Source organism: Gymnodraco acuticeps, unplaced genomic scaffold (assembly GCF_902827175.1).
Source record: "Gymnodraco acuticeps unplaced genomic scaffold, fGymAcu1.1, whole genome shotgun sequence".
Taxonomy (NCBI): domain Eukaryota; kingdom Metazoa; phylum Chordata; class Actinopteri; order Perciformes; family Bathydraconidae; genus Gymnodraco; species Gymnodraco acuticeps.
This window is the reverse complement of record NW_022991451.1, coordinates 1857878-1875174: the sequence shown is the minus strand read 5'-3', so window position 1 is coordinate 1875174 and position 17297 is coordinate 1857878. Positions and strand designations below refer to the sequence as shown.

The 17297-nt window shown below is 41.2% G+C and overlaps 1 protein-coding gene and 1 pseudogene across 1 annotated transcript; one reads left to right on the top strand and one right to left on the bottom strand.

Annotated features, from left to right (window-relative positions):
* The first annotated feature begins 1015 nt into the window (after positions 1-1015).
* Positions 1016-4781, top strand: LOC117532946. The gene is made up of 6 exons (XM_034196563.1): positions 1016-1189; positions 1522-1614; positions 1699-1808; positions 2414-2690; positions 3259-3448; positions 4717-4781. Exons 1-6 carry the CDS (start codon positions 1016-1018, stop codon positions 4779-4781), a joined length of 909 nt encoding a protein of 302 aa, XP_034052454.1.
* Positions 4782-11457: 6676 nt separating this feature from the next.
* Positions 11458-12555, bottom strand: LOC117532925 (annotated as a pseudogene).
* Positions 12556-17297: the final 4742 nt, after the last annotated feature.

Below are 17297 nucleotides of genomic sequence, written 5' to 3'. Positions count from 1 at the left end.
ATACATTGTTAGAAGTAATCATGGTGAATTAAGTTTTCAGATAAATTACTTCAGTACAATTACTAGTGCTACATTGTACAAAATCTCTCTTACAAAAGCCCCGTATTTAAACGTTAATTCAGTAAAAGTTAGCTCAGTAAAAGAATGGAACAATAATCCGAAAAATGTTGTTAAAATATTTCAAGTTGAAGAAAGATACTATTATATGATATTATTTGTTTTTTATTATTATTATTACCATGCATTAATGTAAAAGGGTTGACAACTAACTGTTGTAGTTGGAGCTCATTTTGAACAATGACCTAAATAATGATAACTTTCATAATGGTTTAATATGCTGATTATTTTCTCCAATAATAGATGAAGCTCTGGTTAGTTCCATAGGTATAACCATAGGTTTCAAAATAGTAGAAAATGCTGTCATTACCCAGAGCCCAAAGTGACACCTTTACAATGTTAAAGCTGTCAGATACATTTAGTGATGTAAAAACTACTATATTCAAGATATTGTAGTGGAGGCGATGTAGAAATTGGCATGAAAAGACGAATGTAGAGCCCTAAAACTGCATTTAAAATCTTTTCAAAATTAAGCTTTTAAATGTTCTATTTTGTTCACTAATGCAGCTGATTTCCTTCCTTCTAATTTTCCTCTCACAGGAACTACTGCTTGATCATATTTTGGGACGTCTCTACTCTCGTTTAGAGCATATTGTTGGACAAATGCCTCTGGATTTGGACTACTTAGAATTTATTTGCACACAAGAATTGGTCTTCTTAAATGCTATGTCCAGGCAGGTAGCTGTTTCTCTGCCCGTGTTAGATGCCATGAGAGAGCTCCATAGGCTTATAAACGTGGAAAAAGTAAGCAATACATTACAAACTGTGCAATTTGAGCAAGGACCAGTTGGACGGACCGAGAATGGTAATTTCTATTCCGGAGTATATTCACAGCCTTTTGGAGCTCAATCTGTCCATCCCATGCATAGCTGCACTTTTGGGAGTTTCAAGACGCACAATGCACCGACGCATGGCTGAGTCTGATTTCTCAGTCAGGGAACTGTACAGCACCCTTACAGATGAGGAATTGGACCAGTGTGTGAGAGACATTAAATCCAGGCAGCCTCACTCTGGATATCGAATGATGAAAGCACTTCTCCAAGCTCAAGGACTGCGGGTGCAGTATGACCGGGTTAGAGCTTCCTTGCACCGTGTTGACACCATCGGAGTCATATCCCGTATGAACAACTTAGGATGCATTGTTCGAAGAACCTACTCAGTTCCAAGCCCCCAGTCTTTGATGCCCATGTGAACACACATGTCCTCAATTGAAGATGATTTCAGATGCTTTTGAAATGTAACTTATTGTATTTGTAACTTACAGCTACAACCTTGTCATCTTTGGTGGCATAGATGGCTTTTCGCAGAAGGTAAGCATTTTCAGGGATAATATACATGTTTTATCGTGCTTACTGCATATAGCTTTTTGTCTCATTCAATTGGTATAACCGCATTTATCTGCAGATAATGTATCTTGGTGCAGCATCCAACAACCTCGCGTCAACCAACCTGGCCTTCTTCCAAGAATCTGTCGAGAAGTTTGGTTTCCCTCTTAGGGTAAATATGTCCTGAGGCAGGTGGGAAGCTGCCACTGAACCAACACTTAATGTGGTCTTTGTTGTAATTGTTGGTGTATTTTAGGTACGAGCTGATCAGGGGGTGGAAAATGTGGACATTGCACGTCTCATGTTTACAGTCCGTGGCACTGGAAGGGGCAGCTTTATATCCGGCAAGAGTGTTCACAACCAACGGTAAGTCCAAAAGATCAGAGATTGTTAGTTGAAAGACACCATCTCACTGCTGCCATGCCAGAACTGTACTGTTTGCTACACATATACCTACTAGAAGCAGTACTGTTATTTGCAATAGTGTGAGGTAAAATTCCTTTGAGTTGATGTCAGTCAAAGGGTACTGAACTGTGATCTCTTCATCATGCAAATTAAACAATCTCTTCCTTGCTGCAAAAATAAAAATGTGTAGAGTTTTTGCTGGGCAGTGTGTGTCAAATTACATTTGTATGTCACACCTATTGTCTTAGTATGTAAATAACACGAGATAATGTTTTAGAAACATGTTACAAAAACATCTCTTGTTTTGGACTGACAATGACTCAAGAAATGGTAGATAAAGAAATACACACATTGAACAGCAGAGCATTGGATTGCGTTAAAAGAAAATCCATCTGTGTGCATTTGTTGTTGATGGAAACCTTTTCTCAACAAAAGAAACTGCTGAGATCTTACATTATCAGTTGTTTATTATAAATACTTAATAATTCCATGTCAAATCTGCCACAAATCCAGATATTGCAATTCCCTGTCCTTTAACTTAAAAATGTTCTGGTAAACTTGTCCAGGATAGAGAGACTATGGAGAGACATGTGGACAGCTGTTACAGTCATCTACTATGATGCTCTACACTACCTCGAAGAAGAGGGTTTCCTCAACATTGGCAATGCTACACACCTCTTCTGTTGCCATTATGTGTTCCTGCCACGGCTACAAGATGACCTGGACACATTCCGCAGTGGCTGGGCAAATCATCCTATAAGAACAGAAGGCCATATGACCCCAAATCAGCTGTGGGAGCTGGGACGAATCCATCACCCAATTCCAGTTTCTGATAACATGGAGGTAACTTTGTCCAATTTTTACAACTTCAGTGCTTTCAATAGTCTTGATCCCTCAGCCACTAAAAAAACTGAAACCGCTATCCATGCTCTTGCAAACACCTACCAACTCCATTGAAACTTCCCTTCTATTTTCAGCCCAGAGCACCCTTTTAAGAGAGCAGGTGGTTATAAAGCCTCAGTTCCCCGTCAGAAAGGGCTATCTGACAGCAAGGTAAAGCGGTGAAAATATTTTAACTATAGCAGTTATACTGTATGGCACACGTTTGGATGGGTCAAATGCATAAGAAAGGTTTCCTGCTGAGAACATGTAATTTATCTTACCATTACATGTGGGAACAATTCATATTTAGCTGAGTGACTTACAAAAGTGTAGGTCAGAATAAGAGCCATGAACATTTACTAAACAACATGGGCAGTGGGTTAAGGCTTATGTTCCTAGAAAAGGAGTTACAGTATGTGAAAACAGAAAGATAAATGAGTAGGAGCATACAGATTTCAAAAGCCACAAGTGCCCACCTTACTGCTGCTGTATATCAAGATAATTAATACCGCAAATAAATTATTTTTAGGGTGTGGATATTCCTCAGATTGAGTGGGAGAACAGTGGATTTGCTCCTGATGGCCACTCTAGTGTCATTGTCCCAGACACAGAGAGCCCACTGACTGATGGACAAATGGCTTCTTTAAGAGAAGCTGTTGACCCACGAGCTGCATCCCAGTCCTTTGGCTCTGATATCTACATTGCTGCTGTTCAATTTTGTGAGCATGTTCTATCTGATGACTGAGAAAGAGAGCTTAGGTGTTTTTCTCCAATGTATCCTAATGTGGCACAAGCATCCACTTCACCTTTGTCTCCTTGTTATTTTACAGATGTATTATGTTTTTATGGCAGACAACTGTTCTGCTTTTGGAATCTTCAAATTGTATAGGAAAAATAATAAATTAACATTTGAAGAATGACAAATGTTCTTGTGTTTGTTGTTATGCGAACAATAGTGATGTCAGATTTGATCAGACACATAAAATATTAAAGATACAATTGGTCAATTCATAAAATGGGAAAGACAATCTAAAAAAGGTCACGTTTGATATTTGATCACTGCTGCCTATTTGATTAGTTTCTTGGAGTTAATGAGCACGATTGACAGGTGCTTCTGACTACCCTCAGCTCTGATTGGTTGTTGTCCTTTAGCTGATCTGTAGACCCTCAGGTATGTGTAAACTACAGGTTATGAAGTTATCAGTATTTGCCATGAGAAGCAGGTAGTGATCCCTAATACACATACTGGGCTGTTCAATATACAACAGGCTGATTCTGAACAGAAGAAAGGGGAGCACTTTATTTAGTATTTCCACAGCAGAAAAATACTTAACACTGGAGTCAATGAACACCTCTGCCTTCTACCAACACATTACACAATACCAAATCCTGTTTGACAAGTGCCAATACAAGCCAGCATTACATTTTCAAATGATGCATAGTCCTTGTAATGCCCTGGGATGCGCAGGGTCTCATAACAGGTCGAGGCAGTGGGGAAGCTGCCGTTGACCACCTCAATGGACAGATTATTCCGTGGCAGAATCTCCCACCCGGTCCAGAATTTCACCAGATTGGCCATTACATCAGGTGACGCTGTGGATTAACCAAACGTTGTTAAAATGAATAGTTGCTACAATAAAGAAAAGTAAGTTAGGAAATTCAAATAATTTGTAGTAGTCAATTAAAGCATCACATTTGTTATCTGTAATGTAAGAAATAGTTGTAAAGTAGCTTTTTTGTTTTACTTGAGTGTCTTTGCACACCTGCATGTGTAGGACAGTTGTGTCGGAGTGGAGTAGAAAGCATATCCAAAAGTGGAGCGCACACAGGTTTGTAAGATCAGGAATGTAACATATTAGGTCTTATCCTTAATATCATCATACTTTACTTCAATAGCATGTTGGCATTATTTCTAACTGTAAACATACCATTTTCAATGAAGCGGCGAAGATATCCTGATACACGGCATTTTGTGTCAACTGAACAGTCATCGTCCTCATCATCATCATCATCACGAGGCCAGGTGATGCGCTGAAGAATGACCTACATTGACAGCCATATAAAATAACATGGTTACCGGACACTAGTGTGAGAAATTTGTCTTAAAATGGGATTCATTTTTCCTCAAGCGAGCCATGTTCGACGAACCTAAACAAAACTAGGAACTAATCATAAAAGATTGATTACAGGCACAATGACTGATACTGGATAAAGATATGAAACCTCTGTCATATAATAGCATTCAAGAAAGGCTTGGATTTAAAAATATTACATGATATGAATATATATTATATACAAAAAGATAAAATTGGACAAATTTACCGCAGGGCTATAATCCACTGCTCCCTCTTGTGGAAATAGCAGGGCCACTGTGTCAGGGCGTTGACTCAGCATGGCCCACATTGGCGTCTCCTTAAGACCACGTCTGAGCTGCTTAATTTGTCTTATGACACGTCCAATTACCTGTTATTGACAATAACAGACAGAAGGTGGAACACTTTTGATCTCATCCACAGAAATAGCTTTGGGATAAAGTTCTGCATTGTCAATATATCATAACATTTCACGCACAGCATGGATCAACATCTTCTCAAAAAGCCATCTGCGGTTATTTCCGGTAAGGCAAGGGAGGTCCCAGGCGAAGGCCAAGTCCCGGACACTTCTTTTACCCTCATCAGAGATTTCGGATTCCCCTTCAAGCTTAAAGACACAGAGGGAAGAGGAAATAGAATGAAAAAATGTGTGACGGACGTCGGACACTACACGATGGGTGTAGAAATTCACTACCCCTTTAGCTTTTTTTCCACAATATAATACAGCACACAGAAAAAAATAGCTAAAAGGGTGGAGACTTTCTTGCTTCAGTGTATAAATAAGTGAAGAAATAATGGGGTTGGATTGAAAACATACAAGCCTGATTGTTGCCCGGATGTCTAGGTCTGGACAGTCCTCTAGTGTGACAGTGGCAGTTTCAGGAGTTCCTCCAAGCAGGACATGAACAACAGCAGGGCTGAGCCCCGACAGGCATGGTCCTCCATGCACGAAGGAGTGTCCCACCATTCTCCCAGCCATGATGAACATGTCCCTTTCAACGAGAAAGTGAGAGGCTGAGGGCACTAAATGGCCTGGCTCTCCATCAAAGAGCCGTGTTATGTCAGTGTTTGCTGTATAAGAGATGTTACATTGAAACAAAGTTAAATTAAGTACTACATCCAACACTACCATTGGGTAGTTGTATTTATTTTAACATTTTTATTAAGATTACAATTGTTTTGCCATTGTAGGCATAACATATTTATGACTTTTAGAACTTTCAGGGTTAGGTAAACAAAAATATAAAAAAACAACAGAAATGTAGGTTATATTTAAAAAACATTTTAAACACAAGACTTGCTCCTGCAAAGCAACTGTAAATAGTTATTTACAATTCATCTTACACAAAGCTGCATTCTACATACCAAAGTTGATGCAAAACCCAGAGTTCAGCTTGTCCATGCAAGTTGAGAAGAAAAAGCGACTAACACCCTCTCCAATGGCTGCATCACCTGTAACACAATTCAGGGTTTGATATAGACCATTTAAACGGAATTGCATTGCTTGGCAACAGCTTATGTCGATGTTTACCTCCTGTCAACTGATGACATTCACATACACGGCAACTGGAAATAAACTGGGACACATTCAGAATGTTTAAGTTTACAACTGAAATGGTCTATAGTAAAAGGCAAAAGCAATAGGTTTAAGTTTTCCTAGACTACTATGACATGTAATTGAAGCTACCTTCAAGTCTGCATTTTAAGGGTCGTCCCCATTCAACGTTGGGTTTCTTATAGAAGCAGATTAGTGCAGCGTCCTGTTCCGCAGGGCTGCTTCTAATATCCATGCTGAGAAGTAAGGGATTCTTCGATTCATGAATGCTCAGAACATCATCTCGAAACTGAGATATGGCCCTGGTAGGATCCTGAACAGTGAGCCACTCTAGTAAGAGATAAAATAAAAATGTTATCAGTTAAGCTTTCACGTCAGACCTGCCTGTAAAGAAAGCCAGCTCTGAGAAATACATTCAGTAGACAGTTCATCAGTTACAGCTCCCTATTTATCAGAATGTACCTTTTGACCTTTCCTTAGCAAGGATACAATTTAGGAAAAGTATTTAATTTAAACCAATACGGTGTAGACTATGCCATGTTGGATATGCTACTCTTTACTGCACCACCACAGTTTACCCTCCCTAACATTCTTGCCCCACAGCTAACCCTGATTAGGACCTACCTTCTGTAACTGCTGCGCTACTTCCGGATGGTCCAGGCATTGCTGCTTGTTCTTCAATGACAGTAATCCTATCCAACACCTCATTTCCTGCACTGCCAACATTCACAACATACTTTTTCTACACTTATATTCTATTTGTTAGACTGATTTAATGTTTTACATCTGTTGGTTATTGAAAAAAGTATATACAATATACCTTTCCCCACATGAAGCAGCATGTGCCTCAACGGAGTCAGCTTGATACATGTCCATGCACAGAGGACAGGGCTGCTGCTCTGGTGCTGTGAAATGTAAGTTGGCAAAGATGAACAAAAATCAGAGGTCAGCAAGAACCACTGCATTATGTCATAACTGTATTTTCCAACAAGCCATGTGTCCTTACCATGAATTGTGATTTTAGGGCATCTGCGTGTAATGATAATGGAAATGAATTAATTCGTACATGTTATCTTACCCTGCTCACAACTATCCTCCACAACAGCCAGGTTTTCATCACTGTCAACATCAATGATGTTGCAAGACTTGATGTGTTCTGTCAGGAGCTGCAGTGGAATGGCTGCTCCACACTTCTGGCACGTTGCTTTATGCATGCTACTGAATGCTTCATCCGTTAGTAGCAGTGGAGTTGTGTCGAGTTCTTCTTGCATTGGAGCTATGAAAAAAGTAGATCTACCCCCCCGGTTTGCAGCCTTTATGATCTTGCCTGTGTAGCCAGTATCATCAGGTTCCACAAGGGAGAGTGTTCGTGTACCCCATCCACCTATAGAGAACATTTCAATGGGAAAAAAAATCCTTCAATGGCTTGATGGATAAATTAACTTGTTTATTTTTATTTTAAAAGTTTACAGTTAGACATGACCTACATTCATTCAGTTGATAACACAGAATGGCATGCCAAAACACATTAGACAAAAATGAAAAGAGAAATTCACAGCTCTATTTGGGGAGCATTTAGTCAAAATAAAAGCTGACATTATTTCAAAAATGATCACAACGTTTTGCAAACCTGCTGGTTTGTAAAGCAGCCAACCACCAGTTATTTTCTCCAGTTTTGGAAATACAACTTTGAGTGTATGACATAACTGTAAGAAAAACAGTAACACAAAACAGTTTTAGTTAAAAAAGCCAACCGTTCACGATTAATAAACATGAATTCCTTCTGAAATCTGCTGAGATGAAAGCTCATTGTACTAGCATGTCAGTCTTGCTTTAATGCATTAAAGCTTAATAATTTCAAATGAGTTAGCTTGGTTGGAGAATTAAAGCCCAGGCCAAAAACTTTCCAAATACATTCAAGCAGAATATGTTAAAGGCATAGGTCACCCAATATTTAAGATTCAGTCATTATCTTTTCATCGTCATGCCAGTGTAAACTCAGATGAGATGGCTCACTGCCAGAGTAGGTTTTTTCCAGTCAATTGCACTAAATAGTTGGCAGTCTTAGTTGCCACATCTCAAATAGGAGTGGTGTAGCACTAATTAACAGAATTATTCATATGTTACGTACAACTATAGCAACAACTATAACTCATCTATAGCATCTGCTTACCTCATTGTGTGTTGTGCTCTCATCTAAGTTAGCAGTCCTGCGGCCTAGCCCCGCCTGCAAGTGCACTAGTTGCTCTGGCCCTGTTGGAGTTTTTTCATACGTCTTTGGTAACAGGTGGAATCAACTTCCATGGGTTTGGGTCTCTTGGCAGGAACAAGAGTCGCTGCAGGAAAACGCCTCTTCCCTCTTCCCTTAGTGAACATACCTGGAAAGGATCTGTGGAAAATAATAAATAAATAAATTAGTATGTGTACATAGAACATCAAATATCACAATATTTTTTACCTAATACCTTCATAAAGATATTGCGACGAGATTGTAGTGTGGACTATTGGTGCGTTCACAAAATATTTACACAATGAGAAGTTTGATGAATAATCATCAGTAATGTGGATATAATGACTGAGGGTAATAATAGAACAGCTAGAACAATCTGGTGAGTTCAGAAATTACATAATTTAACTGTAATGCAACCTTTAAAACCTGGACAAGACACTTATTATTACTATGATATCTAGACTCAAATCAAGATGTCGATAAATCAATATATTGCCCAGCCTTGGTTAAAATGTGATCTACATAAATATATAATTACTAATACTATCAGTTTTTATCTGATCAAGTTAATGTGCAGATTCTAATTATGAACCTTGTCATTTCCATTTGAAGAGAAGGTCTTGGTGGCTGATGGCCTGGCCTCTCATTCTGGCCTCCTGGCCTCTCATTCTGGCCTCCTGGCCTCTCATTCTGGCCTCCTGGCCTCTCATTCTGGCCTCCTGGCCTCTCATTCTGGCCTCCTTGCCTCTCATTCTGGCCTCCTTGCCTCTCATTCTGGCTTCCTGGCCTCTCATTCTGGCCTCCTGGCCTCTCATTCTGGCCTCCTGACCTCTGTTCCCTGCAGGATTGTTTCCAAAAAATAATCAGTAAACAAAGCCTGTAATTGTTAAGTTAACAAAATAATCTATGTGTACGTAATTATAAGTGTATTTTTAACACTTAACCTTATTTCCTGACTGGGGCAAGGGACACTGCCACTAGCTGCAATCCCTCCTCTTTCAGACGGGCTTATCAAGGACATCAAGCGTCTGACTGATCTTAGAATCTCAGCATTACTATCCTGTTAACACAAATATGGCACAGAAAAACATCACACGCTGAATGGAAATATTACTGAACTATTATTAATTAACTGAATTAGTTTACTGAACTTGAATTAATATGTTTAAATGCAGGGCTTTTGTAAGAGAGATGTTGTACAATGTAGCACTAGTAATTTTACTGAAGTAAATTATCTGAAAACTTCATTCACCACGATTACTTCTAACAACTTATGGATGTTCTTACACCCCCTTTAACTAGTCAATTTGACTTATCTAACCGAAGTGAGACGTTATGTATCGTAATCGTATTTCACATAGATAAATTCGGAGAATTTTTTTTTCAGATTCATGATTTTCAAAGTCATTATTTTCAATGCTATAAATTCGGTGTCTAATAAAATTCGAATACTTCTGTCTCTTGTTTGCTTCCATATGCAACATACTAAATCAGCTCTTGGCACAAAGGAAATACTCATTAAACCGTGGATTGGTTGTGAACACATACTGTACTTAACATGGTTCTTGGCTTGTGCCATCACTGCTCTGTTTCAGTGCAGCTGAGGACAGGGGGGACAGCAGCCAGGTTGAGTGTGGTCTGGAACAGCAGTGCAACATTGTGGTTGCAGAGTGCTGTTCCAGCTACACAGGAACACTTTGCCACTGCAATCTCCACAGGTGAACAGTTCTTAAAACAACATGTCAGTCATTTTACATTTAGGACACTACGTCAATAAAACACAGACAAATGAGAAAGCTGATCAGGCAAGTAATAGGTGTGATTACAGAAAGCAGAAGCAAGAGTAAAACAAAGATACATTTCCTATCATGGACAAGTAAAACCAAAGCGGTAGGGGTCACACACATAAGTGGTGGATAACATGTGATATTATTACTATTATTACTATTACATTGCATTTAGCTGACGCTTTTATCCAAAGCGACGTACAATAAGTGCTTTCGACCAACAAAATACAAACTTGAAGAAAACAGAATCATATAAGTACATCAGGTTTCATAGAGCTAACACATTTCAAGTGCTACTCAACTGGCTTTAGATAAGCCAGTCCTTCCATTCATCCATCCATCTTCTCCCGCTTATCCGTGGTCGGGTCGCGGGGGTAGCAGTTCCAGCAGAGAGCCCCAAACTTTCTTTTCCCTAGCGACATCAACCAGCTCTGACTGGGGGATCCCAAGGCGCTCCCAGGCCAGCGAAGAGATATAATCCCTCCACCTGGTCCTAGGTCTACCCCTTGGTCTCTTCCCAGCTGGACGTGCCTGGAACACCTCCCTAGGGAGGCGCCCAGGTGGCATCCTAACTAGGTGCCCGAACCACCTCAACTGGCTCCTTTCGACGCGAAGGAGGAGCGGCTCAACTCCGAGTCCCTCCCTGATGACCGAACTTCTCACCTTATCCCTAAGGGAGACACCAGCCACCCTGCGGAGAAAACCCATCTTGGCCGCTTGTATCCGCGATCTCGTTCTTTCGGTCATGACCCATCCTTCATGACCATAGGTGAGTGCAGGAACGAAAATGGCCCGGTAGACAGAGAGCTTTGCCTTCTGGCTCAGCTCCCTTTTCGTCACAACGGTGCGGTAAAGCGACTGCAGTACCGCTCCCGCTGCTCCGATTCTCCGGCCCATCTCACGCTCCATTGTTCCCTCACTCGAGAACAAGACCCCGAGATACTTGAACTCCTTCACTTGGGGTAAGGACTCATTCCCTACTTGAAGTGGACAGTCCATCGGTTTCCTGCTGAGAACCATAAGTGCTTTGTTAATAGTTCTATTGCTCGAAGTGGAGTCGAAAGAGATGAGTTTTCAGTCTGCGCCGGAAGGTGTGTAAGCTATCTGCTGTCCTGATGTCAATGGGGAGCTCATTCCACCATTTTGGAGCCTGGATAGCAAACCCACGTGTTTTTGCTGATGGGAACTTGGGTCCCCTTCGCAGCGAGGGTGCAGCGAGCCGTTTGGTTGATGCAGAGCGGAGTGCACGTGCTGGGGTGTACGGTTTAACCATGTCCTGGATGTAGGAAGGGCCAGATCCATTCGCAGCATGGTACGCAAGTACCATTGTCTTGAAGTGGATTCTAGCAGTTACCGGAAGCCAGTGGAGGGAGCGGAGGAGCGGCGGAGCAGCGTGGTGTGGGAGAATTTAGGAAGGTTGAAGACCAGACGAGCCGCTGCATTCTGGATGAGCTGCAGAGGTCGGATGGCACATGCAGGTAGACCAGCCAGGAGGGAGTTGCAGTAGTCTAGGCGTGAGATGACGAGAGCCTGGACCAGAACCTGCGTCGCTTTCTGGGTCAGCTGGGGACGTATCTTCCTGATGTTGTAAAGCGTGTATCTGCAGCAGCGGGTTGTAGCAGCGATGTTTGCAGTGAAGGACAGGTTGTTATCTAGGATCACACCCAGATTCCTTGCAGTCTGAGTCGGGGAAACAACAGAGGTGCCAATGTTGATTGTTAGGTCAAGAGTGGGACAATCTTTTTCCCAGAAGGAAAAGCAGTTCAGTCTTGTCAAGGTTGAGCTTGAGGTGGTGAGCAGACATCCACTGAGAGATGTCAGCTAGACAAGCAGAGATGCGTGCGACGACCTGGGTCTCTGAGCGGGGAAAGGACAGAATTAATTGGGTGTCGTCAGCGTAGCAGTGGTATGAAAAACCATGCGGGCTAATGACAGATCCGAGCGAGTTTGTGTACAAGGAGAAGAGGAGGGGACCGAGAACAGAGCCCTGAGGGACCCCTGTAGTTAATTGACAAGGGTCGGACTCGGACCCTCTCCAAGTTACCCTATAGGTACGGTCTTTGAGGTATGAGGTGATGAGGGAAAGTGCAGAGCCTGAAACTCCAAATTCTTGGAGAGTGCGAAGGAGGATCTGATGATTCACCGTGTTGAATGCAGCAGACAGGTCCAAAAGGATGATGACAGAGGAGAGAGAGGCTGCTTTAGCAGTGTGCAGTTCCTCAGTGACAGCAAGGAGGGCAGTTTCTCTGGAGTGACCTGCCTTGAAACCAGACTGGTGCGGATCCAGAAGGTTGTTCTGATGGAGATAACAGGAGAGTTGTGTAAAGACAGCGCGTTCAAGTGTTTTAGACAGGAACGGGAGGAGAGAGACAGGCCTGTAGTTTATAACATTACATTACATTACATGTCACTTGTTAGACACTTTTATCCAAAGCGACTTACATACTCAATACTGTGGGCAATCCCCACAGGAGCCATTTTGGGGTGAAGTGTCTTGCCCAGGGACACAACGACATGATGACTGCAGTGGGGTTTGAACCTGTGACCTCCTGATCCGAATACCAACTCACAACCGACTGCACCACACGCCTCCCCATCAGACGGGTTGAGAGTGGGTTTCTTTAGGAGAGGGTTTACTCTTGCCTCCTTGAGACTGTTTGGAAAGTGACCAGAAGTTAGAGAAGTGTTGATGAAATGGGTGAGAAACGGTAGAATATCAGGAGCGATAGTCTGAAGGAGGTTTGAAGGGATACGGTCCAGAGGACAGGTGGTAGGGCGGGCAGAGGTAATGAGGGTAAGAACCTCACTTGGAGAGAGAGGGGAAAAGGAGGTCAGTGTGTTGGTGGAAGGAGGGTCTGGTGACCCAGCGGTGAGTAAAGGCGAGTCAGAAAAAGAAGAGCGAATATCATCAACCTTTTTTTCAAAGTGGTTAACAAAGTCGCTTGACAGAAGGGAGGAGGGGGAAGGGGCTTTGGGGGGGTCCATGAGGGAGGAAAAGATGGAAAATAGTTTTTGGGGATTAGAATAGGAAGATTGGATCTTATCTTGAAAGAAAGTGGCAGAAGCAGAGAAAGAGGAGAGGAGAGCCTGATAGGTTAGTAGGTCGTCGTGGTGTTTGGATTTCTACCGTTTCCGCTCTGCTGCCCGAAGGACGGTTCTATTAGCACGCAGTGCGTCATTTAGCCAGGGAGCAGGAGGGGACTGACGAGCCTGCCAATATGTGAGAGGACAGAGAGAGTCCAGACAGGATGAGAGAGTAGAGAGGAGAGTTTCTGCAGCAGAGTTTGGAGGTAGGAGTTGGAACGAGTCAGAGGAAGGGAGGGCTGAGAGCACCGATGAGGCAAAGGTAGAGGGGGAGAGGGAACGAAGGTTACGGCGGACAGGTGCAGGATGAGAAGAGATTAGTTTGTTATGTTTGGAAAGGGGTAGAGAGAATTAAATGAAGAAGTGATCGGATGTGTGGAGCGGGTTTACAGAGAGGTTAGAAGTAGTGCAGTTCCTTGAGAATATGAGATCAAGGACATTGCCAGCTTTATGAGTTGGTGGGGATGGAGACAGTGAGAAAGCAAAGGCAGTTAACAGAGATAACATGATATGATTCTGAAGTGTAAATGCTGTTTAGCGGAGAAGGGAGCCAAGGCAGAATTAAGGTGAATATACATGTTCTGGATCAGAATCATATAGCTCTGATTAGAACATTATTTGAAAAAAAGAACAACTTGCAATTAATGAAATGTTTTCTATTAAAAATATATTTTAGTGTTCTGTTTTGTTTTGCCCACTTGTTTAATGTGTTTGGTGAAATGTTGCTGTTGTTGTTGATTTTGTTCAATGTTTTAGTATTTTTCACCTCAGGGCCATCATAAAAACACACTGACATTATATTTTATTTCTGCTGAGACTTTGTGATGAGTCATGATGACACTTCTTCTCATTTATTAATTTGTAATTCAAAACACCAAAAGGAATGATGAAAAGTCCTAATTGCAACTTTCCAGTCAACCAGGGAAGATTATGGAGGTAGCATTGTTATTTAATTTTAGGGAATATTAAAGCACTCCAAAGGCGCCATGGGCACATCGTGATGTTAATGCATAGCAGTCACAACAGAAGCTGCGGCTCACTTTGGAATAAATTGATTTTTCTCCTAGAGCTCTGCTGAATTCTTTATTACATTACAACCTTATCTCCCCTGGAAGGCCTTTTGGCAGAGGATGATTTAATGCAGAGCACACAAAGCTACCACCCAGAAATTAAACACAATCAAACACAGAAGGCACAGGCCTGCTGATAGGAGCATCCTCATTACAGCGCCCGGCATTGTGGGGTAATGAACAGTTTGAACCATGAAGGTGGTGAGTCTGAAACTAAAAACGTTTTCTGCATGTTAGATAATTATTCATGGCATAACTTAACTTTGTCATTAAAATCTACCTCTTAACTTTATTGATATTTACATTTATTCTTAGTTTTTCACAGATGTTTTGATCATATCTTTAACAAGAAGAAAAATACCTCTTGTGCATAAGGGACATTGTGATTTTCGTGACTGGAACAATTTTAATCCAATTTGACCTCAACCTTTTTAAGTCACAACCCCCCAGAATAATTAGGTTCACATTGTTTCTTTTCTTTATGTGACAGCTGTTAATGTGTTAATTTATGAAAGGAAACACAAAAATGCCCTTCCCTTCGTGCATACGGCCTGTTGCAGTTGCTTCTGTTAGATTTGTACTAGCTCTACTCTTAGCTTTCTTATTTGATCTGACTTTTTTTTACATTTTCTGTTAATAACTTAAATTAATCATGTATTAAACTGTCCCCTCGACACACTTTCTTGTAGAGAGATTTGGGCTGCCTTGGAAACACCAGGAATAAGCTAATTGTGCTTAAGCCGGCTAGCATGGTTGGAAAAACAGCTATCACCAATTAAATCGGCAGAGAGACACAGAGGATGCTGGGTAAACCAAAGAGACGAAGGATTCGATCTGGGTCCAGATCAGTGGCGTCGCCTGGCCTGGGCCTTCGGGGCTTTAGCCTCGAATATTTTTTCTGTAGCCCCGGACAATTCTCCCTCAATAATATAATACATTAACCATGCTTTACGTGAACTTCATGTCCTGTAACATAATCTTCCTGTGCCAGAATAATGCACTTGAACGCATCAAAGCTTTGTGATTAGCCGGCGTGACCCCATGTGTCGGGGCGTGGCTGGTGGGCAGTGGGCACTATTTCGCTGACGTTGTCCGTGTCGTCAACAGGAGTGACAGTCCGCACACACACAAGACCGCAATGGCAGAAGCAAAAAAGCCCAAAATATATAATTTTCACTCCGAGTGGGAGGATGATTATTTTTGTATCTATTCCAATTCAAAGTCCATCTGTCTAATCTGCAATGCGAGCGTGGCTTTATCGAAGAAGGGTTATTTAGGAGCGGCATTTCAAAACAGTGCACAAACGCTACAAGACGGAATTCCCTCCTAATTCTGCCCTACGCTCCCAAAAGGGGAGGGGCCTGAAAGGACAGCTAAATGCACAGCAGTCAATTTTCACCAGGCCCAACAACAAGAGCAAGGCTGCTATCAGAGCATCTTATTGTGGCAGTCACGTTCTTGCAAACCACATGAAGTCTTTCAAAGATGGCGAAGTTGTGAAAGAAGCATTCCTGGAGGCTGCCGACGCGCTTTTTGGGGACATTAAAAATAACAGTAGCATTTCAACAGGTTTTTGATATAATAAAAACTCAAGTTAGATACCGTTATTAATCAGCTGTAAGTTTTAGTTTGTTTGAACTTATTCATTATAATTATTGTACAACATGGTATAAGAATGCAAACTTAAATTGATTATAGTCTATTATCAATTCAGGTTAAGAAACTAGTGTTGCTTGCATCCTATTTTAAAAGGCATTTATTTTTATACTCTACTAAAATGCAACAAAAAAAGGGTTTGATTCTATTAATTTTGTCTTTTTTATTGCACTGTTGCAGCAGATTCCTGTGGAGCTTCAGATCTGAGTTGTCTTATTAGTAAGCCTAATTTATACTTTTGTAGCAACACTATTTTTATATAATGGCAAAGAAAGGGTTCAGTGTCTTTTCTCTTTTTCCTGTGTCATATGTGGCAGCACTGTTCAATGTTTCTTGAAAACATTACCCACTGTAGTATGTGACGTGTGGACTCCAACTCTGTATCAACAACACTGTTGTGTAACTTCAGTTAAATACTTGTGTGTAGATTAGAAAGAGGTAAGATAAAGGATCTGCAGTATTTTATGAAGTATTGATCGTCAGGTCAAAGGTCAGTTTTATACAAGTAGAAGTGTGTATTTACCTGGTAGATCTCGGCAGACTGGCAACTTTAAAAGTAGCTCTCGGTTCAAAAAAGGTTAGGCACCCCTGCGGTACACGACACGCCCCCTACACGAAACGCCCACCTGACACGACATTACGGTGGCTGAGAGACGTTGATACCGTACATGGCAGATTAAAAACGAATTGCAAATGTTATTGTAGCATTTTAAGCAACTATTAGGCAACTAAATTAATAACCTCCTAGACTGTCTGTTTGAGACACAACAGTATATGACTAAGCACAAATCATTTTGTCTAATTAATAAATTAAAACAAAAAGATGGCTTAGTCAACTATATTTTTTAGTACATATAAAATAGGTAATAAAGAGATAATCTATTAATTATGTTTGTCTAACTGCTACACATGTATTTATACATAAATGTAGATATTTATGAACATCTAAATATAGTTGTTACATGTTTTAAGATATAAATAATACATCATGGGGTCAAACAGGTTCATGTAAGGTAGGCCTACTATGATAACATGAACCTGTAGTTTGGTATGTTATTGATATGGGCTGGACACCCCTTCACAATGATCATCA

Coding starts and splice junctions, on each gene's coding strand:
- LOC117532946 (XM_034196563.1), top strand. CDS start 1,016: ATGCACCGACGCATGGCTGAGTCTGATTTCTCAGTCAGGGAACTGTAC. Junction 1,190..1,521: donor TGCGGGTGCAGTATGACCGG/GTTAGAGCTTCC, acceptor ATTTATCTGCAG/ATAATGTATCTTGGTGCAGC. Junction 1,809..2,413: donor AAGAGTGTTCACAACCAACG/GTAAGTCCAAAA, acceptor AAACTTGTCCAG/GATAGAGAGACTATGGAGAG.